Genomic DNA, 24,123 nt, shown 5'->3' with positions numbered 1-24,123 from the left:
AGTGAATGAATAGAAAAGTCTGACATTGATATATTCACTGTTTTTATTCAAATCAGTTTAACACATCAAAAACATATAAAATCACTGACCACAGTGAACATGTGCGTGTACCAAGAGAGGTCCACTATCACCTAACATGTTCATTTCCGTCATGTCACTATGACTGTGGTCGGTATTCATCAAAATAAAATCCACCTCGTGATGTAGAAAAATAAGATCATTAATGCAGCAGGACAAAAGGCACATTTAGTTTGTGATCTGGACTTAAATGTCCTGTGATTTCCAGTGGTTAACTTGATGCATTCATGTTACATTCATCATCACAAGTGCAACTTATACATTAGTGCACATATGAAATAATCTATTAAAATCTAAATGTACCTACTTTAAATCAGTAACACGGTCGTACCGCTGTGACCCAGTACTGAGGTTGTTACAATACCAGGATTTTAAACTGTTTTCATGCCACTGCCAGACAAAAATTAAGTTTAAGACACACAGAACAGGATAACTATTATTTTTCTGTGCGGAGTGTGCAGCATATCTGTTCATCTGTGGACCTGTTTTTTTTAATATCATCAGTACATTCAATACTGTTGAACATGGAGTATCAAAAAAGTATTGAGCTATCTTTATGACTACAAACAATTTTTCAGGCACTTCTTGAAAAAGTGACAATATGATTACAATGAAAATAAGCAAAACAATTCTGTAACGTCTTGTCATTATCTCTGCGACACCAAAAATGATTTATCAAAAATATTAAAATGCAATGAATAACTCGAGTAGCTTGGAGGCTAATTCCCACAAGTAGCTGACGCTTTGTTCTTTAAGGCGTCCTCACACATGCTGCGAGGGCTTCATTCAGCCAGGAGAGGAGTGCTTTCATCTTTCCGCCGACTTTCTTCTCGAGTGCTTGAATTCAAACACAGAAGTGAGTGTTACAAACAGCATAAAATTCAGATAGCCTTCCATGTGTTTTAAATGTGATAATCTGAGGTTAATGATTACCTTTGCTGCCGCGGGCGTTCATAGAGATAACACAGAGCGAGGAGAAGGGCCTGAGGACAGAGTTGCTCGTTGAGTTTCATGTGTGTGACGGCTCAGAAACCAGAACGACACGCTTCTTTTTCTATCAATCTTCATGGTGTGTTTAACTTCTGAATGACTTACAGGCCTGGAATCACTTTCCTCCATCGCTTAAATAAATGACGTGCAACTAAAGAGACAACTTTCACTGTCTCATGCTGTCTCTGTCACACTGGCAACTGAAAAACCGCTGTCTCTGGCAGGATTACCTAATCGTTTATACTTGATGATATATGGTCCTAAAGTGTGAATGGGATCTTTCAAATCACAAGAAGACAATAAAAATGCTAATGACGTCTGAACAAACCGATACTTACAGCTAGAAACGCCAAGCCTCCTTGGACTAGAGCTGCCCACTTAAAGCTCAGATGTTGTGTGATAAGGCCACCCACTACTGGGCCATAAAACATCCTGAAAGAATACACATTTTATAACCCAGAAGAAAACATTCAAAATCAAATCACAGGAAACCAGTGCAACAATGAATTCAATAATTAGTGTATTATCCACCGGCTTGAACTCACCCTGTTGACCAAACTGCCCCAAACAGTCCAGAGACCATTCCAAGAGTGCTCAGTCCCTCTTCATATCCAAGGTCACTGCAAAGAGGAAAGAATGTGCAGCGTGTGTTTCACCTTATACTCAGGTCATGAATGTAGGGGCACAACATGTGAAGCCACTCACTATGCACATCCGATGATCTCAGGGAACGTCGGGATTGCAGTCATACCCAGAGAAAACCCAATTACACCGAGCATGAGGACCAGCAACCACAGCTGGCTGCACATACAAACAAACAAAAACAGAAATAAGATAGAGAATAAGTGTAGTCTCAGAAATGTGGGACTGTTCCTTTAACGTAAAGAGTCTCCATAGTATCACCTCGGGATGTAAAGGAAGGGAGCCGGGCCGAGGAAACAGAAGCCGGTCGCAGTTGCGAGACCTCCGATCACCATGAACCAACTCCTGGTGGCCTGATGAACACCAACACACACAAGGGATTAACTTTAAAGTCAGAATAACAAGCCTGCGAGTTATCCATGTTTGCTTTAGTACTCACAGGATATTTATCAGTGAAATACCCGATCAGTGGTGACGCCAGACAGTATGGCAAGGACAAACCCAGCATGACCAGTCCCACATAGCCGGCTGAGAGACTGAACTAGACACAACAGAGAGGAACAATAAACTTTAGATTCAGGAACACATATTAACAATTAACTAGCTGCTTATTAGCATGCATATCTGTAGCGTATTGGCTCTTTGTCATTATAAAGCGCTTATTAATGCCTTATTCAACATATTACTATATACAACTAGGCCATTAACTACAAGTTTACCTCAATAACTTCCTGATTGCGGCTTGTTGATAGTCAAAAAGGAAGTTGTTCTACAGAACGATCTAGACCGATCTTAATATGCTTTGCTCACTATACATCAGCTTCTCCTAATGTGGCTATGTGGCGTTTTCTTGTAAACAATAACTCAGTGTGTGACTCCTTGAGGTCTAGCAAATGTGTAAAGTGCATTTATGTATATATAACCTGAGTTTTTCAAGTACTTTCAATCCAGCTTTATTTACAACTAAATTAACTTGCTTGCAGGACTCTTATACCGTGCCTTTGCTGGCACATTGCAGCACACATGGGCCTGTTCAACCACCTGTGGAACAGTGAAGTGGAGTGTCTCAATAAATAAAACAGAAACCGACTCAAAGAGAAGCAGCTCAGGAGATAAGCAAGCAAAATCAGCAAATTCTTCAAGGCTATTATTATAAGATATTACTTCATCACGATGGAGCCTAACCGACAAAGACTTTCTCATTCTCTTTTGTACACATGGCAATAAATCTACATGCTCACTCAAAAAATTACGAGTCTCTCCTGATTGAAATAGACCTGCCTTTTGATGTCACTTTTTTTTTATTCCTTGTAGTTGTTTTTATCCTTTGTTTCTGTTTGGCTTTAATTCTACTTTATAATCTCTGTTTTTAAAGGTGCTATATAAAAAGTTATTATTATTGTAAAGATCATAATTCATGTACAGCAACTTCCTTACTTACTATCAATAGTAAGTAGTTGTAAAATGTGCTCATATAGAATAGCGCATTCAGAATTGCTTTATAATGACAAATAAAGAGCCAATACATGACTACTCTGCATACTGATAAGCAACTGGTTAAAGTTTCCTTTCTACAATTTTTTGCCTTTATTTTAAAAACTGAATTACCGTCTCCATAGCAAACAAGGACAACGTGGCATCCAGGAAGCCCAGACCCGCGCTAAGAGTGAATATGGCGTAGCAGATCAGGATGATTTTCGGTTTGGTGAGAAGTCGAAAGAATGAATCCTTCGAGGGATCGGCCTCTGAGGTGGACAGAAGCACAAAAACACAATTACATTTTTTGAAATTACTGAAAACTAACGATTAATATGTTGAAATCTCCAACTACTACCAATGGTTGGCAAGACGTATATGTTGAAAGGAACCATAATCAAAAGGAAACATCCGAGAAGCAGAAAAGGGACTTCATATCCAAAAGACTGGTAGAACCATCCTCCGACTGGAGGCCCCATGATGAGCCCGAGTCCTGTGAAAATCTCCAAACTACCCTGAAGAGAGAGAATAGCAGCACATTAAAGTATGCACTTGTGTTAACAGTGCAGTATATTTACAAGCAAGAAGAATCAGAGCATTTCTGCAGCTTCACCACTCTTTCTACAAACTGTAAACTGGAGGTTATGTATTATTTTTCATGGCGTTGGGAGAAACGGGAAAACAACCCTAACTATAATGCTTTTCTTGTCTGCTCATGATTCTAATGGCCAAACAACATGCCTGTCGCACAAGACTTGTCTACACTCACCAAAACAGTCGCCACATTGTTTGGGAATATTTTTGCCGTCATGGAGAAAGTGGAGGTCATCGCAGCAGCAAAGCCCAGCGCGTCGATCGACCTCACAACAAAGCACAGAATAATGAAAGGGGGTCCTGCGGGAACCCGATCGAGTAATCTGCAAGAAGAGAAATTCATGTTTCTAAAAACAGTCCTAACATGACTGTTTTTAGTCATGTTAGGACTAAAACAAATTCAGACTGACTACATGCACAACGGCTGTCAGTTTGGTCTTAAATAGCCTGACAGAGTAAATCACAAATCCACATTCATCCACATTTAAATAAAGAATAAAAAAACGCCCCTGTATATGTGCTATATATGACAGGCTCATTTTATGCCCTTGCAGTCAATTAATTAAATTACATAAAGTGTCTAAATGGTGAGGCTTGTGTGATTCTATATTTTTCTTACTGTCAGCAAATCCCTGGAAACAATGTCTGCATTAATCCGTCTCTAAATACTTTCCATCTTTCCCACCCTGTCTGCAGCTCTCAGCCTCGACTCCATTCAATCCTGCTGAATTTGTAAATCTGTAAATCATGGGCCACAAATATATCGTTTCACCTTTTTAAAGGTAAAATATGTAAGATTTTTAGTTTAAACAATTCAGAACAGAATGTGAAGACTGAACAGTTTCGTCTTAATGGTCGCACTCCCGGGCAGAGTCAGCTACGGACCGCTAGCCGCAGAGCTAACCAAGCTAACTAGTTAGTTAGTTAATGACATCTTTAAATGACTCTTTTTGTCCACAGCCCACAGATAATCAGTATAACATATAATAATAACATTTAAAAAGCTGGATTTTTTTTTGTTTACACCCGACCAATGCTCACCCGAACATGATGGTGCAGCCTGAGGACACAAAAAGCCCCGCCACGAGCATGAATTTTGCACCAATTTGGACGATCTGAAACAACAACAGAGTAGAGAACAGATTACTGGGCTGTAAATCAATGTTCAGAAAACATGAAACTGATAAGAAATAATTCCATATACTTACATACTTCCCCATTATCAATGACCCAATTAAATTGCAGACAGCGTAGCAGCCAAATATGAGGCCAATGACAGTTTGACTGGCTCCCTTATTCACTGCCTGTGGAGAAAAATCCATGTAATCTGTTACAGGTCTGAGGAGAAATTACTAAGACGTCTAATCAAACAACCACCAAGCAACAAACTCAATAACACAAAGGGTCAAAAAGGTGAAAATGTTTTGAGATAACAGAGCTGTGCCTATAATCCGATCATCATATATTTATTGCCGCACTTTGCCCTGACCTTTGTCTGGCAGTGAACACACATGACGTCAGCTGATGGTACCTGACACCTTCAGTCAGATAAGTTTAACAGAGCCAGTCATTCACTGGCCTTCAGGAAGGCTTTCTGATGTCTAGCACATGATCACTCATTCGTTCCACTGAGGAGACACTACTCCTCAGTTGTTGATGGTTGTCTAATCTATGAGCTTCACAATGACATGGGTTGCATGAATGAGCATCACAAGTTATGGGCCTCATCCACACTGTCTCAAACTGTTCTTTGGTCTCGCTATCAGCACCTCCATCAACCCATCAATCATTAAATTAATGATCTTTGATTGAAACAGAGGGGTTTTCACTTCGCTGGTAGCAGTTATCAGCTGCTGTTTAAGATCTTTTACAAGTTTTAATGATCTGTCTCTGTAAATATACTAAAAAATACGACAAAGTTACCTTATTTTATCCTATTATTTTTACCCTGTCTTGAGTCACTACAAGACCTGGGTTACGTCCTATGTTTCAGACTAGGAGTGTCCTGAAAACGAGGGGTAGGGGTACAAATTGTAAATGGGATTGCGCCCAAGTACATGGCAACAGCTCCCTGATGGCAGGACAGTGAGTGACCTGAGGAATGCTCAAACTGATCCCAATCCCATCCAACAGGTAGTGCCTGTTTGTGTCTGACGCCACGGTGGTGATGGTGTTTCCTTTGAGTCATGTTGATGCAAGATGGGGCCTGTTTGGATTGGACTTGTTCCAGCGTGATGCATGGATGCTCGGTTGGATAGAGATATGGGGAATTTGGAGACCAGGTTGACACCTTGAGCCTTTTTGAATTGTGGCGGGTTGCATTGTCATTCTGGGGGGTCACTGACATCATGTTTGGGTGGGTGGTGGAACTCAGGTTTCCCAGCATAGCATTGCATTGTACCAAGATGATCAGTGTTACTACACCATTTTCGCACAACCTCATACATCAGATACAGCTTCTGCTTGAAAGCTGTTGACCTGAGGTTGATGCAATGGCATAAACTCATACATGACTGCATACTCAGTACCAAATAAAGCAGTTGTTTCCTTGCCTGTGGCCTCGAGCATCAGATTCTTATTCTTTGCGCTGTGCAGTATATCTAAGATGAGCATCTTGATATCCTCTCCCTCCGCTGTCTTTACCTCTCAGCTTCTTCCTCCCTTAAGATGCTTCTGCTTGTGTAAAATCACCTGTCAGTGGTTTTAATATTGTGGCAGATTGGTGTATATGTAATCTTTCATTTAGAGAAAGCACATTATATGTTTTACTGTTGATTTAAGACACATTGCCTCACTGTTTTGCGGTTATCCGATGTCTCAACTGTGTGCAGAGTTTCTGTTTGATTTTATCTTGCTCCTGTTGTTTGATGTCAGACATCACCTCGGTCATTTGCACTTTCTCATGACTTGAGTCAACATTAAGCAAGACAGCAACAAAATACTAATGCCAGTTACCATAGCAACTATATGATATTAGGTAGTCAGTATTATATTCATTATTATAAGATGTAAATAGCTTTATAGATCAGCTATAAGTCATTAATAAGACCACATTTAGAGGAGTCAGTTTATGTATCAGCTGCATTATTACCAAATAGAAAAGGTTAAACATCAGCCAATGGGATTTAAACAACCTGACAATGACCTATAACTGATCTATTAAGCTATTAAAGCTAGCCTGTGTTTGTTTTTCTGAACAGTGGGAGTTACAGGATAATGCTTTAGTTCACTTTGGTTTATAATTAGGGACAAAGATCATAAAGACGCCTCTAAAGTCAAATAAAATGAAAAATACTAAAACTTAGTGTTATTAACTAATTTCTAGTTAATTATTAGTAATTAACTAGAAATGTATCATTTATCAATGATGGTTATAATAAAGTGTAACCACATATCAATCTAAAGTTTACATTAGCTAAAATTATTCACCATACTGGTCATACCAGACCAAGTGAGGCTGCAGCAGCAAAGGCCCTGATTGTATAAGGATGTGTTTTATCACCTATGAACCACATTAGTTTAAACTAAGGCTGGGAAATATATAAATATTGTTAACATGATTTGAGACTTCAGTATATAGTGTCTTAGATTTTGGATATAGTTATTAGAGGTTGACCTATACTTGATATTGAGGACTGATGCCTAATAATGATATTAGATATTGATATACTTACAATTTTCTCAATAATCTCTTCCAAAAAAAAAAAGTTTTTTATATCGGCACACATCGGGTAACAATATTGATAAAACAGTATATTGGTTGGGGTTAATTGTTACTTACCAGACTGGTCTACTTGTTTTAATACTTCCCTTTATCTACTTAGTCGTTATATCCACATTACTGATGATTATTTATCATGAATCTCATTGTGTTCATATTTTGTGAAAGTACCAAAAGTCCTCCTTACAATATTGTTGCAGTATCAATGATGATTTTTGGTCAAAGGGTTAGGGTGATATTTCATTCTGTCATCCAGTCCGAGCAGCTATAAGGAGATGTCAAAATATTGAGATATATATCACGTATCGCGATATAACCTAAATCTAAAACTTTTATATCTGTTATTAGAAGAAATTTGAACCCAGAACTGTATTAATTACAACATTAATGAGATAGTAATACAAAGCTATTCATACAAGCTGTTCTCAGAGGAAAATAAGGTCCCCAGAACACTGTTTGAAGCTAGAGAGGTGGCGGGGTCCGCTACATGTAAACAAAGTGAAACAGTATGAAATTGTGCTGTCCTTTAAGGTCAGTTTATTCAGTTTAGGCATTAAATATCAGTCAATGAAGATCTTTCTCTTCTAAAATGTACATAGTTCACATTCAAACTCTTGCACCTTGTCATGTTATTGGTGCCCTGTGATTTCTTTAACTCACCTCATGGGGGAAAAATGGTCCTAATATTGAGTAGCAGATCATTGAACTGAAGTTGACAGACGCTAATGATATTAAGGTGAGGATCTGGTGTCTTGTCATCCTCGGGGGAGGATCCGTTGACTCAGCGGGAGGGCTGTTATCTGCTGAGAAAAAAGGGAAATGAGGGAAAGTTAAGGAACAGAAATAAGGATAATGACACATGACTGTTAAACATCTGGCATAAAGTTAAATGATAATGTGGCTTCTGACGTTGACTCAAGTTAAAGTTGAAGTTAATTCACTGCCATTAATTGAGATTATCAGACTTTTATTAAACAAGTTATGAAAGTGACCAACCTGCTTGCTGAAGATCAACGTGCGGGTCCATTTTTAATTCCCAGGCTTTTGTATCCAGTCACCGGAATTCAGGACGGACATTCACACGGTAACACACACGGAGGACAGGACGAGTCCCGAAAACACCAGCAGGAGACAGTAGTCCAGCTCCTCAGCGACAACAAACCTCTATCTCCACACAGTCTGGCTGCCTCGAGTATTTCCTCAACGACGTTTAGCGTCAGCTTTCAAAACACACACTACTTCCTGTGCGTCTTTCAAAATAAAAGCACCGACACGCTGCTTCCGGTGGGTGCAGCGATGAAACCCACCCCCTGCGATCACAAAATATAGAAGCTAGATACATTAATTTTAATGGTTAAATGTGCGTTTTAATACTGGAAGTTTATTTTATAGCTCGAATAAATGTATGTTTGTGTTGTTTTTGTTGTAATATTGTTATTTTGAGTATATAGTGGCCCTCAGGGTCAAAACACAACATTTCATAAGACACTTTCTGCAAGTGTAACAACTTGGTACCATGTTAAAACAAAGGTGTAGAACAAATTTACTGACATTAACAACACATAAGCACCATTTTCTGAGCATACAATGATTTTATAGGGGTAATTTTGTTGTGTTTTGTAGTGTTTTGTGAAGTTATGGGGCATTTCATGACATATTGTGTATTGAGTGACATGTTGTGTTTAGTGACAGGTTGTATTTTCTGAAATGTTGTGTTTAGTGACATATTCTGTTTTCTGACACATTGTGTTTAGTGACGTGATGTTTTTTTCCCATATTAAATATTAAAGACACAAATTGTAACATAAAGTTATTTACAAATTCGTGACACCATACAATGACACACATACATGACGTGAAAAATAAACAAATAAACATTTCTTTCTTTCATCCTTTAAATGTTTTTCAGTTGATCACTTCATAACTCCGACACAAACAGACTAAAGAGGAAACTGTGGTGTGGGCTCCACGGATCACTAACTTTTGCGTCAGAGCCAGACTGGAAATGAAACAAAACAACAAACACATTTGGAACAATGTATTTTTTATTAGATTTTGGCCAGCCTATAGGTCCATGTAAACCTATGGTCATATCATATTTGTTTCCTTCACAAAATAAGAGAGAAAAAAAATCAGGCAACCATCTATTCGTTAGGCAGTATTGCTGATAACTGACGTCTCTGAAGCTGCATTAAATAAAAAGCTGTTAAATTAAAACTCTCTGCACTAAATGTCCTTTATCCTCTCTCAAAATACTTTCTTCATATACTTTAAAATAACCTTCTGTTAGCAAATGAAAAAATGTCCGGACATTTTCCACATTTGTTTCTTTATACATTAGCACCAAATCTACATGAATCTCACTCTTACTAACAGTTAATCTGAATATGTTGTATTTTATACCTTTGCAACTTTATTGTTCTCATTCTTTTTTTTTTTTTCTACAAGTGTAACATCAAAAAACTCTTGGTACCATGTTAAAGCAAAGGTGAAGTACAAAAATTACTGAAATTAGCAACAAATAAGCAAATTTTTCTAAGCATATAATGATGTTTCGGTCATTTACTAATACACAAGCAGCTTTGTATTTTCTTTTTTGCAAGTACAACATCAGTTCTACGTAGTAGCATTATTGCACACAAGCTCTATCTATCTAAAGCAGCACTGATTTCCAACAAGGCAAACTACTGATGTAGTAGCATCATAAATACCCACTGAAAACAACACAGAGCCAACCAAGTTTTGAGATTCACTGAGAGGAAAATTTGTTTGTGGGGATCGGACCGTTTTGAACCATCTTCCCCTCTTACTTTGAGCCAAATGCATCCGAGTATTTGCTGAATTTGTCACACATAAATGTACTGCTGACCATATCTGACAGTTATAGAGGGGAATTTTGGAAAATGGAAAAGAATATGTAAATTTACATGTGAAAAAAAATGAACAATACATCGTCAGATCATAGCGGCTCTGACCGAACAATGATTCGCAGTATTGTGGCCAAAATAAGTCATGTTTATGTTCATTGCACCACTTCATAGAAGTATCATGAATAGAAAATATACAAACTATGTTAAACTGTACTCAACTCCTCACGTTGCAGTTACAGAATCAATATATTCTTCTATTGCATGTTCAGCAATTTGCACATAACATAGAGGACATATTGCAAAGTAAACAGACTAAAGATCAAATCATAGCCGTGAATAAATGAGGTTTGAATGATGAATAAAGATACAAATAAAGGTATTGAAAAAAAACATAATTTGATTTTCATGATAAAACCTTCTTAAAACTTAATTAAAACAGTGTTTGTGTCAGTATGGTATGGCTTCATCAAAATGTATTTGCAATTTTGAATGCCACCACACCTCACAAAGTAGGCAACCCTGACATTACAAACGTATATGAAATATTAATTCATTTTAAATACATTAAATTAGCCGTCATTTGACTTCACATGTGTTACTAAACCTTCAAACTGTTTTTAAAATCCGTTCAAACATGTACTTAGTAAACCTTTTGTTTATCCAGGGAAGGTTGACATTTTTTTTTTTTACTTCACTAAATAACATTTAAATTATAAATAAAATTAGCTCGAGTACATTCAACATATGAACTAGAAATGATGGAGTAGCTCGTCTAGACTCCACGACCACTGACCTCGACTGCGTTCACAGACTGACCGCTAAAGATCTGCACGTCCGAGACCAACTGAATCTCATCTTTCAAAAAAAGAGCCACCACAACACTGACATTTCCTCAGCTTTAGCCCCACACTTTGGGGGGGTAAGACCAGTGTGGCTCCTTTTGAGTTAGTCTACAACAACACAAAGTAAGCTCTTCACTTCAGCCTTTGAGTCACGTTGGCCAAGGCAACAGCAAATGCCTGCACTGCTGAGAAAGGATACTGGAAATCCAGGATATAGGCATTCCCATCGATTCGCCCAAACTGCATCACCTATAAAAAGACAGGAATGAGGAAGACATTTCAGAAAGCGTGTATTGACCATCTTGTTTTTTATAAAAAGTCAGAAAATAATGATAATTGCAGATCACATTTCCCAGAGCCCAAGGAGAGATATTTAAATTGCTTGTTTCGCTATACAAACAGTCCAAAACCCACATAAATGTAAAAATACAAAAATATAATGGAAAAATATCATTATAGTGGAAAGCTAATGAATATTGATGTGTAAAAATTGGAGCCCTGACTGACTGGGGCCAATGTCGTTATCGATATTATGGAGTAAGAAAATTCAGATATCTGTGATATATAGGTCGAGCCCTAATAAAATACATTGCATGTACATTATTTGTCAGTTGACTAATCAGCTCTACATTCTTTAGGATTTCTTCTCACGTTACCTGTCTACCATCCAGCTCAATTTGAAAGTTCTTTGCTGACTCCTGCGTGACTCGTCCTCCAAAGTCAAGCTGGTAGACCTGGGTGGCTTCGTTCCACAGTGGCTGTTTATTGGCCATGACGTAGACAAATCCTTGGCTTCCCAAACTACGGTCCTCTCTTTCGTTCGCCTTGCGGCACTTGATCTCTTCCAGTTCACTCGCCATGCGCATGCTGCGCTTGTTCTTCCAGCTCTTTTTACTGCTCTGGTTCTGGTTCATGAGCTCATCGCCGCTGATGAACAGCTCTGGCTCGCTCTCTGAACTATCCTGGAACTCGTTTGTGGTCCTGCCCATCTTCTTGGTTTTATTGAGCTGCTCTCTCTGCCCCTTGGGCTTCTTCTTCTCTCTGCTGCCGAGCCTTGGGCTGGAAATGAGAGTGTTGAAGTCGGACAGTGCGCGGCCTTCCTTTCTGGATTTGCCCTCAGAGACGTTGGGCATGTTGGCCTCCTCGGCTCTGCTGTCCAGTCTTTTGCGGCTCTTCTTGTTGAAGCGCTCTGACTCCTGTGGCACGGGGCTTTCATTCAAGGAAGATGGCTCTGGAAAGTTGTTGGCAGACTCTGCTAGATCCTCTGTGGCACTTTTGGATGGTGGTAGCTCAGTAGGGGGAGGAGGGGGAGGGAGAGGGGGTGGAGGAGGCGGCCCAGTAGGAGGAGGTGGGGACAGAATCGGCTTCTCTAAAATCTGATGAGTTTTGGTAGGGAGGGGAGGTGCTGGAGGGTCTTGCATGGGAGGCGGGCACGGGTAAGGGTTCCAAGGGTGAAGGTTGACGGGGTGCAGCTGGAGTCCGGCACATGAGCTGGCTCCTGGGTACATTGGAGGGAGAGGGCAGCATGCCAAGTTAGCTAGATTGGGAGGATATCCCGGTGGCAAGACCAAGTTGGGGTCCTGCTGAGCAAAAGGGACTGAAGTAACCACATCATTAGGGGAGCACTGAGGTGAAGGGTTCTGTAAGGTCTGAAGTGGAGGACCACTGTGACCCACACCTGGAGGAAAAGGCGAGAGGGATATCTGGTAACCTGACGGGAAAGTAAGAGTGCTTGTGCTTGGACTGGTTGGAGGTTTAGTTGTGAGGACAAACGGTAGCCGGGTCACATCCAAGTGCTGAGCTTGACTGATGAGGATAGGAGGCGGTTTATGAGGTCCTGGTGGAGGACCTAACATTGTTTGCTCTGGGGTGAGCCAGAACTCCTCTGTGGTGGAGGTGTCCCACTGATAAGGCGGAGGGCGTTTTACTGTCAAGCTGACATCGCCGAGAGTCAGCTGACGTACAGATTTTTCAAGGTGACACTGCTGATTTAAAGTCTCATCTTCAGTGAAGGCGGAGTTAACATACACTGTTCTGTCCCTGCTGTTATCAACAGCACCCAGCAGACTGTAAGAGGACTGAGAGGCCAGCGGTGACGCACCTTTAGAGTGCACGATGATGGTGCTGTGATGTGCTCCTTTCCCTGGTGGGAAGTCCTGCCTCACCACCGTCCCGCCTGCAATCCCACTACTTGTAGTGCCGCCACCACTAACACTGACACTGGTGCTGCTGTTGTTACTGCTGCACTGTGTGCATGTGTACAATGCGGTGGGCACCCTCTGCTGGTAGCTAAGGGCTAGTGCACTGTTTATTTTAGCCTTGGAAGGAAGGGTTCTTGAGCTCTCCATCATCTGTGGCACTTTAAGTCCCACGTCTCTGCGGTCACGACGTAGAGTGGCATGAATCAGACTGCTATCAATTCTCTGCGGAGGAGGGAGTGTAGCACTTACTTGATTGGCTGGATCTGGGTAAGGAGGAGGGTCTCCACTAGGTATTGAGTATCGAGGGACGGAGAGGCGGCTCAGTGTTGCTGAGCTGTAGGGAAGCTGAATCTTTTTATTCTCTGATGACGTGACTTTGAGCGTGGCCGAGCCGTGGACAGCATATGCATTTTGGTTGCGAATGAGACGCCTCCGTGGCCGACAAACCTCCTCCACATTGCCACTGCTGTCAAAGGTTGTGATCCTTTCGTATCCCAGAGGTGTTGGATACTGCAAAGTGACAGGGTGAAGCAAAAATTCATCCTTCTTGAGGCAGGGGTCAGGCGCCAGGACACTTGGGCTGTCACAGTTTGTGACAAGGGTTTGAGGCGTAGTGACGGCTGTAGCAGCCGCTGCAGATGCTACGGTGCCCGGGTATGGAGGAGGAGGATTAGCCTTCCTCATCTGCATCTCCATAGTTCCATCCATGTCAGTGAAGGGGGGTAAAGTCCGTGGCAGACTTGGTTTCAGAGTCAGAGTGTGTATATGATCCCCTCTGTTGATTGTAGGCTCAGTGTTGGGAGGAGGAATCTGAGGCAGAGCCAGATGAATCTGTTGTAAAGAAATGGTAGGATAGCCGGTCGGAGGAGGGGGCAGCGACATCTGCATCTTCAGCTGCTGCTGCATTTGTTGGTGCTGCCTCTGCATCTGTTGATGCTGCTGCTGGATCTGCTGGTGCTGCTGCTGGAGCTGCTGTTGCTGCTGCCTCATCTCCTGGATCTGTTGGCGGATCTGCTGCTGCTGCTGCTGCATCTGCTGCTGCTGCTGCTGCATCTGTTCGTGCTGCAGCTGCATCTGTTGCTGCTGCTGCTGGAGCTGATGTTGCTGCTGAAGTTGTTGGGGTGTCACCGGCTGATTTTGATGCATTTGTTGGTGTTGCTGAACCTGTTGTTGATGTTGTTGCTGCTGTTGATGTAGCGCCTGCTGGTGGTGCAGTTGCTGAAGCTGTTGCTGCTGTAATTGCTGTTGCTGCTGCTGTAATTGCTGCTGTTGCTGCTGTAATTGCTGATGTTGCAGCTGCTGCGCTTGGGACTGCAGATGGTGTTGCTGCTGCTGCTGCTGCTGCTGTTGTTGATGATGATGCATTTTCTGCTGCTGCTGCTGCTGCTGCTGCTGCTGTTGGTGCTGCTGCTGCTGCTGTTGGTGCTGCTGCTGCTGCTGCTGCTGCAGCTGCTGCGTTTGCATTTGTTGTGACTGTTTGGACTGCTGTTGGCGAGGCTGCGTTGAATGAGATCGCTGCGGGTGAGGCTGCGGTGGCAGATGGTGAGGTGGCGGTGGAGGAGGAAGAGTACCAGGAAGAAGAGGACCCATCTCCAGCCCATTGAAGATCACCTGACCAGGGTTTGAGTACCTAGTTGGCACTGGGTATGGTGATGCAACTGCATCCTGCCCATGATCGGTCACAGGGACAGAAGCTGCTGCCGCTGCAGCTGCAGCTGCTGCCGTAGCTGTAGGGTTCGTCAGGACGTCAAGCTGAATATTCTGATTGGCCAGAAGTGATTGAACCAAGCCGATGCTCTGAGTTGGAGACATGGCCTGAGCCGGGCTGTGGATGGGAGCGATGGGAATGTTGACAGTACATGGAGGGTTGTCGCCTGCCACTCCAGACGGCCCCATCACTTAGAAAAAATAACATACAAAAACTGAGTCAGTGCATTTAAACTTAATGAACTGAAATATTGTGAAATATTGTTCTTTCATACCTGGTAAATCATCCTCATCCTCACTGAACACATTGGGGTTAAACACAGGCAGGCTCATAAAGTCATGAGAAATCTTCCGCACTTCTGGAAGGTAGATTGTCATCTGTCTGGGTTGCAGATGAAGCAAACTTGTCTTATAGATGACTGAAACACAGAAGAAAGTCATGGTGACTGTTTCATCGATCAAATTCAGCACAACGGTCCTTGTGATACGTTTGTGTGGCTTTTGCAACATTCACCTGCACCGAGATTGGCGGGGAGAAAAGAGGCGAGTCCAACAATTTTGAATTTCGTCCCCCAGATGTTGGACGTGACTTGAGCAAGGTAGTTGTGCTGTGAGGCAGGAGATATGGAAATGAAAATGAGAGTTATCAGTGTGGCAAGGAAATGAATCATCCGCCTACAGGTGTGATATATCAGGTAGTAAGAAACAGAAAATGTTATTAAGAAGTTACATAATAACAAATAGAGGAACATGTACTTTACAGGAACCGTTGCTTATTAAAACATCCACATGACAATTTATTTAACTTATTGTGAAAAACTGGATTATTTTGACATATGGGACAAAATACCAATTCAGGTACGACAATATCACGAGCAGGTTTTTACCTCTGTGATCCCATCCATTGAAAACTCTCGACGTGTCAGACTTGGAGACCGAGCTGGAGGCTTCTTTGTTGGCATTCGTGGCGATCGTTGGCCTTCCTGATTGGCACGTGAAAGTTTGGGGGATTTTCTCGATTCCATGTTCAACCTTTGAAACAAAGATTTAAATATTCAATCATCTAGTTCAGGCTTGTTTGACGTGTTAAAAAAAGAGTTCATTTATATAACTCCTGACATGAAGAGTTTGGGTGACCTGTTTCCTCGGGACAACTTTGGTGACTTCTTCCCAACCCACTCATCGCTCAGCTCAATGTCACTGGAGTCAGAGCAGTTGCAGCTGTCAGTGTACGAGATCATGGGATTCACACAAACCTCCTCTGGAAAATAAAATACACAAAACAGAAAAGGTGAGTTTGAGCCCAGTCCTCATTATGGCTTTAAAGCACCCCTGCATTAAGAACATCATTCAAAAGCAAGGTAATGTTCGGTCTGACCACAGGCTAAAGGCAACCCTACTGCAAGCAGGTCATGTACAGGCTATTTCTGTATCAAGCCTCAGACTGTTACATCAGACAAAAGTAGTCATCACCAGAGTGTATTTGTTTTTGGTTACTCAAGGTGAATGTGATTATCTGGTCATTTTAAAAATGGAGCACAAGTTTAAGAAGATGAACCAGGCACAGATTTTAATTTCAAGATGACAAGAAAAAGATTGTTGCTTCTGTATATTCAGCAGTATTTCACTTCACCTCTCTTTGCGAAATTGTCGCTTTTTTGCCAATATTTAGACGAGAAGATCGATACTACTCGCATGTCTGTCCCAGCCGATAAGCAAAGCCTAGCATTAAGAGCGGAAGCAGGGGGAACAGCGAGCCTGCCTCTGTCTGAAATTAAATTCACAGTGAAGCAAAATGACGAGAACACAGAAGGTACAGCATGTTAATTAGTCAATTTGATAGGTGTTATTTTTAACTCAAAAAACATTTTCTGACCATATTCACATGGCGGCCATTTTCCTCTGACATTTCAAATGTTGGGATAATGGTTTCCTGCTGTTTTCCAGGATACCAGTCATATAAACATAGGAAATCTGACACATTATTATCATTTCACTGCTTCCAACCATTTGAGCTTCCCGACTGAGTGTGATGTCAAAGGAAAATGGCTGCCATGTGAGTCTGTGTGGTTGATCTGAATAATCCACAGACCTCAACTGTTAACAGTTTCCACTGAAACTGCTTTCTACCAAAGAAATAGTTCCTATGAAAAGTACAAGACACTGTAGGGTGTAGGCCCACCTGCTTTGCTGTCTGTTTTTGGATCCATTATGACAAACTCGGGCCGTAGTTTACTGATGCGCCTTCCTTTAAGAATCGGCACCAGTCCTCCTAAATACTCTAGGTAGAGAGTGTAGCAGGGTCCGCCTGCTTCAGGGCTGTCCTCTGCTCGCTTCATGGTGCAGTGGAGCCTCTCATTCCCAGCTGTGGGATAGCTGACAAAGTCACGGATGTTGTTGGGGTCAGGGATTGGGGGCTAGAACAAAGAGAGGAAAGAGCCGTAGAATTGCTGGATGCTCAAATGAAAACATGTCTCTGTCAGCAGTTTTACATTATAACAGTGAAAGACAAGTTGGTAAGAAGCTGCCTATGACTGCTACTGTACAGAGATTAATGAAGGATCAATGCACCTTGATGGTGGGTATGAAAGCGGTGGTGACATAAGAGCAGAGCAGCGAGGGCATGTTCAGTTTGCCCACATCTTTCTCCTCTCGCAGGGCGCTGGCGATGCCCTGCTGGCATAAAAGCTGGAGGCTGGCGACCCTGTGCTCCACACGCACCACGTACAGCGCCGGTCCACATGCAAGGAACAGACGAGAGTCTCTGTGACCCCAACAGATGGTCGTGATGGGTCTCTGGAAAACAATCAATCACAATCAAATCCTGCAGTCACTGGCAGTGTAGCCTTCACTCGCTCATATAACGAGGACATTTCAGCACATCTTTCTCTCACATGACTATAATACTGATTCATCTGCTGTTAATCTTTTCCAATTCTGTTTTTCTTTTGCATTTCAGACCCTCAAAATAACAATCAGTATATACACGGTGTGCATAATTCAGATAATATCAAGGACAATTCTGGGCAACATGGATTGTTTTCACCAGCTCAAATCAATAGATAATTTAAATGCTGGAAGTCTTATGGGTATTGTAATATTTATTTACTTTTGTTGTTCAGTTTATATCTACTGCATCCCTCAGTCTATGCAGTACTAACCTGTGCCGGTGTTTCCAAAGTGTAGATGTGTTCTCCTTGGACATTATAGAACTTAACGAGGGCGTTCCTCATGATGGACGCGCAGGCCGACTCTGCAGGAAGCCCGTGTCTCTCCATGCCGGCCACAGCCAGGAGGTCTCCCTGGGAGCACCACTGGGCCTCAACATCTGTGCAAGGAAGGAGTACAAAAAATGTGTTCGTTATGGCTCATATGATCAACACAGTTCAAATCATACTTGTGAAACATGGGTTTTTCTACCTTTCAGCCCTGAGCGAATTATGGCAGGAGAGAGGTCATCGTAGTTGTTCATCAAACTGATATCTCCTGATAAGAAGGTGACCGTCAGCAAAGGCTTGACTCTGCGCACTTGGAGGAACAAACAAAAGTAAGTACATTAGCTTTCCACAGCTGACAGAAGGTAGCAGGCTGTCTAATGAGCAGCTGGGGGAACCGTGTTTGTACCTAAAGGCAGAATATTGTCATCCGAGTCGGTGTCGCTCTCTGTGCTGTCCTCCACCAGAAAATCAGGGCAGTTCCAGGACATGCTCACGATCCCATCGGACTCATGTAACAGAACATGGGCAAGCATTCGCCCGTGACAGTCCATCACTATCACCTGACCATCTGCGGTACCAAACAAGACCTGAGGGAGCATTGCACATTACACTTTAATGATGAAAATGCTCTGGAGCATTAAACACTTGGCATACAGTGCTGCAAAGAAGCCCATTACTTAAGTCGTTTCAGCTTGTACTGAGGGAGGCATTTAAAGCAAGGGGAAATCCTCACCCCGATGTATTTTCCTTTATGTTTTATAAAAGAAAGTTCATCCACATAATGTGTACCTGTTGATCATCGGGCGTCCAGATGCCACATGTGATTTGACTCTCCAGGTTGATCTCGGAGGACCAGTGTCTTTGCCCACTGACCGAGCCAACTAACACAAAGCCGTCCCGGTACGCGATGAGAGCCTGAGTTCCATCATGTGACCAGGTGAAGTCACTCACCTGCAGCAAAGAAATGTTCCCCCATCAAGATGTTTGTATATGTAAAGACTTTTTTCAAGACACAGAAAAAAAGTGTCTACCTGGGCCCCTCTGTCGTTCACCAGCTCTACAGACCATCTTCCTTCATACTGGATCCACACAAATATACCTCCCTCCATATCGCAGGTGGCGAGCTTCTGAAAGGGTTCATTCCAACGCACCAAGACAACCTGCAAAAAAGTGCAAAAACACTTTTACTGTTTTTTGCAAATACAGGTGCCTCTCTGCACAGAGGGACATTCATGATTAATACGCAGCAGGAGCACAATGCTAAAAAAAGCTTTTTTTTGTCTGAATGTGATTTCAAAGTCCGCTGCAGTTGGAAGGAGAGTCACATGCAGAGAAAAAAGAGAGATGACGTCGTTTTTATCTGAAATTGCAATTTGGATTTGATGAGCTAAACAATATGCAAGTGTTACACATCTACATGTGCTCTGATTTTATATCTTCTTTTTACTATCATCCTATTCATACTGCATACAACAGAACTCAATAAACAGCGATTACTGCACATATTAAACTACGTTTCAATATCAGTTTAATTAACCTTTATCTATACTCCATAGACAATTGAAAGATGACCCTCATTTACAATGAATTCTGTCAGACAGGGTTCAGAGAAGGAAGGAGATTACTTTAAAGGGGGAAAATGAAAGATGTTTTCAATTTAAAAAATACAGAAAATAGAAATGAGAGTGATATTACTAGAGTCAAGACCACACCTCGCTGTTGTGTCCTCGCAGGTTAAAATTGATTCTCTGAGGTGTAGTCCTGTCCCTCCTGCAGTGACTCGATGTAAACGTCACCCCAACAACTCCTCTCCCGTTCCCTGTGGCGAGCCAGCCCTCCTCATAGTACCGTCTCCGGCACACCGGCTTGTCCTTTTCGCTCTTGGGGACCCGGCCTTTCCATGAAAGGCAGAGGATGTTGGAGTCGCTGCAGAGGATGGGACCATGTTCCACGGCAGCCAACATCCCTACTGAGTGACCAGGCTGGGAGGTAAAAGCGAGAGGGAGAAGCAGAGTTCAAGCTACAATATACAGCTTTTTTGACCTTATCATAAAACCAGATTCAATGCATGTTTGTGTCTGTCTGTGAGCCTAACACTGGCTACTGTTGATGTTCAGGACATTTTGGGACGTACACTGTTGGCTGTGGAAGAGTACAGCGAAACAAAACATCCTGTGGTGAGATTTTTCTGCCAAATAGTCCTTTAAGTGCTAAAAAAACCCATGTAATTTCACATCTACACTTCAGTTCTACAGTAAAACTGTGATATGATCTAAACACCCACTAAATAGACCTTGTGGTGAGAAAATTCTGTCAATAATAAAACAGATAGCTTTGCTGGTTACCAAGACAGGGCCCATCAAGATGAATCAGCGATGTGACCAAGTGAAGAGCATAAGATTGGATTTAACATTAAAAGCTTAGGCAACCACCAGAGTAAAGGCAACACCTACAGTACACACAGATCCAAATGAACCTTACCTTACCGAGCTAGTTCACAGACATCATTAGAGACTGAAACAAGGGGCTTGTGCGCTCTTTCATGTAAATGAGCTTCCCGAATAGAGCTCAACAGTGAATCACTAGATGTGCCCTTATAGCAGTAAAATCACCATGGCTGCCGCTCATAGTGTTCTGGCTGTTGTTCTATTATTCACTGTCTATGGAGCCGCTCCAGATGACATCATCACTTCAGTCTGTCTATTATTTGTACGGATTCACAAACTAAAAACCGAAAGTATTATTGAAATATCACATATGTATGCTCAGTTTTAGGGGCCTGCCCAGTACTGCCTTTGTTCACTTAGGTTAGTTTTATCTCAGACCGAGTGCATCCATTTCCAACCTTGTCTAAATCTGCTGAGACTGGGCTGACACTGCCTGGAAACAAAATGTCCTACAGGGCTCACATGTATACTTTGAAGTAGAGAAAAAGCTACATTTACCAACAGAAATATCTACTGTAAGCAGTCTGTGACTTTCTAGGGATGGCCCAATGGGAGCGCCTACCCTGTCTCCAAACCACCAACCAACACACACACCCATGTACGCCTCCCAGAGGACATTGCTGCAGGGCGCCTTACATATTTTGTTGCAGAGGTGGGTTGGTCTGGGTGTTTTTTCAGCAGCACAGATGCTACTGACTGATCATAGAAATATTACAGGAACATAATAGGAATACTACAGGCAGCAGTGCGTCTCTATGACCCTCACACTCCTCCATGACTAAGCGTTGGTACTTTTGATGTTGATAGGAATATTATCGGAGTACTACAGGCAGTAGAGTGTCTCTATCATCCTCTCGCTCTTCTGCGACTACACGTTTGACTTTGATCATGACGATGGCACGACTCTATATAAAACACAGGCTACAACATAGTATAGTATAAATAGTTTATAGAATATTATAGATCCGAGACAAAAGACAGAGAAGGGCGGTACTGAGAGAAAAAGGCCCAATTACAAATACAGCTTTGTGGATTTATCAATACACAGCACAGTTCTTACCTCAGTCAGATAAAGGATCAATGAGTCAGACTTACATATTCAACTCAACAACTCTTCTGCCTCTGCACACTCTCTGCCACAGGAAGGACGAGGGGGATGCATTTTAGTGATCTTGCTAACACGGGGAATCAAATCCCCTCTTATCTCCCCTCAAATCGCTGACTCAAACCTTTAAAACTTTTAACAAGAGCTCGAAGGACACTCAATATTTTGGGCCGATTCTGATGGTAATAATAGCGAGTGAAAAATCCGGACATCGATATATCGGCTGATATACACAGATTTTTTGTAATGATTGAAGCCATTTAGTTTTTTACAGTTATACAATAAACTTAATCATCTACAGTGACATTCTCGCACTGAAACAGGAAACGTATTGATTATAAATTACCCCAAGCATCTTTATCTGCATCCTAATCTATAATAAGAAAGTTTTCATACTGGCGGACAACATATAGCTACACCAATAACGATATATCTGTATTTGAGCGTACCAATATAAGCGGATTACATATCGGCCAACGGATATATAATATCATTATATATCTGTCATGCTCTACTTCTGTCAAACAGCTTTGCATTTCTATTCCCCCTGAAGTGGCTTTACGTCGCTGAAAGCATCTTATCTGCTGCCTGACAGTATTCCCTGATCTCCATCTTCTTTTTCCATCTCCTCTTCGCAGCAACATCATGTTTATGAGTGAAGTAGTCAAACTGAGGACTCCATGTCCTCAGCTGCACAATGCCATTAAATATATTCTTCATGTCTTGTGCATCATGTACAACACACTTCACAATAGATATTCTGACATACTCTGTATCTTTGAAAACCTCCGGATCTCCTCTGCAATTTAAAATCTGCGAATCTGGATACATTGTGGCTGCACAGGATGAGTTCATGCAGAATTTCTGATGGTGACAACAATCCAACATACCTCATAGTTCCTGGGCATGTTGAGTTAAAATTCCTCCATTGAAGGTGTCCATATTTCCATTCAGATGATGCACTGAAGGGTAATGGCTGCTCTGCTCTCGGTGCTTACAATAAAATCTAAGGGGAGGTAAAATGCATCATACAGCTAGATGTTGTCCAGCTCTACATCCACTTAATAAATCAAGCGGCACTGCACTTCAGAGTTTGCCTTGGAAATGATGTGAGGCTTCAGCGGCCCACCCCATGTCTTTTCTTGATGTGGCTCTCGAGAGTTGTGTAATCCTGTTGCAATGAAAAAAAAGAAGGAAAAAGGCGAATAAAATCAACAAGTAAGGTAATCTAAGAGACAGGCAGAGAGAGAGAGAGGGAAAAAAAGGTGGCTCTTGCTTAAAATAGCCGTGTTGTCATTCAGTGCATCAACCTTGAAATTCAGTTTTTCTCAGTCTCTATGCAACAGCATCACTGCATTGGAGATCAGTGCACTTGCTGTCTCCATGGGTACTGATACTGTCCGTGCTTCCTATTTTACGTCAAACAGCAGAGCAGCCAGGGGAGGATGTGAACTCCTCTTTGCAATCTCTACATGAAAAAAAAAAAAAAAAAATGACTGTGGACGTTTTCTAACGCGGATAATAGGAATATAATTGTCGCATTCTAATCAAACAGAGGTTGAAAAAAACAATAATTAGCCTCTGAGGATAAAATTGAAGAATGCAGATGAACAGCATCCATTAAAACTCTAAGACCTGCTATCATCTCCTCTGTGAAGGTCTCTCACTACATCACATCAATTAGATTTCTCATTCAGAGGCGTCTTGCAGCCCATCGGACCGCATGCAGCAGTCTGGATGAGACGATGCTCACCAGACCAATGAGCTGCTGTGACAAATACATGTGTGTTATCATTGAATATGATATACGGACAAACATAATGCAGATGCACGTACCTGACACCGCTATAACAACGTTAATCCAGAGGCAGGCGGCGCACAGTGCGGTCGTGTTGCCGAGCACTCCTCAGCTGGCGCACTTTGGGGTTGTGGCTTTAAAAACGGGTTGCCATGAGGCAGGTAGCACGGAAAATGGACCCCGAACTTCAAAGCCAGTGAAAACGAAAGCACCAATACGCATAATGAGCCTGTCAAGAGTCAGTGAAGATAAATATGTACAATTTAACCTTAAATTGATACATTCTGATATGGAGTCTGGTCCACAGGCTACCACAATCAAACAGGGATTCATTTCTGCACCTGAAAAGGGGGTTTCTTTTATAATGGCAACCTCACACGGCGCACCCCATCTTTGTACTGTAAGTTGAAGTGACATCCTGACACAAGACCTTG

General features: G+C 42.0%; 2 protein-coding genes across 3 annotated transcripts; both read right to left on the bottom strand.

Moving 5' to 3' along the window:
* Positions 1-21: 21 nt before the first annotated feature.
* slc18b1 (solute carrier family 18 member B1) lies at positions 22-8,711 on the bottom strand. 2 transcript variants are annotated; one of them, XM_084381555.1, is made up of 14 exons: positions 8,498-8,711; positions 8,162-8,301; positions 4,989-5,084; positions 4,822-4,895; positions 3,956-4,103; positions 3,545-3,701; positions 3,319-3,455; positions 2,150-2,251; positions 1,972-2,063; positions 1,774-1,869; positions 1,614-1,688; positions 1,407-1,500; positions 1,012-1,061; positions 22-915 (listed from the first exon to the last, which is right to left on the bottom strand). In XM_084381555.1, exons 1-14 carry the CDS (start codon positions 8,526-8,528, stop codon positions 861-863), a joined length of 1,347 nt encoding a protein of 448 aa, XP_084237681.1. In that variant the 5' UTR covers positions 8,529-8,711; the 3' UTR covers positions 22-860. The 2 variants fall into 2 exon arrangements, with proteins under 2 accessions (XP_084237681.1, XP_084237680.1); XM_084381554.1 differs by having other exon boundaries at positions 23-915; positions 8,162-8,304.
* An 817-nt stretch (positions 8,712-9,528) lies between these two features.
* Positions 9,529-23,816, bottom strand: tulp4b (TUB like protein 4b). The gene is made up of 16 exons (XM_084381749.1): positions 23,728-23,816; positions 22,782-23,062; positions 20,052-20,321; positions 19,371-19,499; positions 19,129-19,290; positions 18,746-18,926; positions 18,542-18,649; positions 18,283-18,449; positions 17,693-17,917; positions 17,304-17,538; positions 16,259-16,382; positions 16,009-16,153; positions 15,636-15,729; positions 15,397-15,540; positions 11,870-15,312; positions 9,529-11,462 (listed from the first exon to the last, which is right to left on the bottom strand). The coding sequence occupies exons 2-16, from the start codon at positions 22,797-22,799 to the stop codon at positions 11,346-11,348; spliced, it is 5,562 nt and encodes a 1,853-aa protein (XP_084237875.1). The 5' UTR covers positions 22,800-23,062; positions 23,728-23,816; the 3' UTR covers positions 9,529-11,345.
* Between the last annotated feature and the right edge of the window lie 307 nt (positions 23,817-24,123).

This window comes from Pagrus pagrus (assembly GCF_965226575.1).
Source record: "Pagrus pagrus genome assembly, chromosome: 18".
In the NCBI taxonomy this organism is placed as follows: domain Eukaryota; kingdom Metazoa; phylum Chordata; class Actinopteri; order Spariformes; family Sparidae; genus Pagrus; species Pagrus pagrus.
This window is presented reverse-complemented; position numbering and strand designations above follow the sequence as displayed.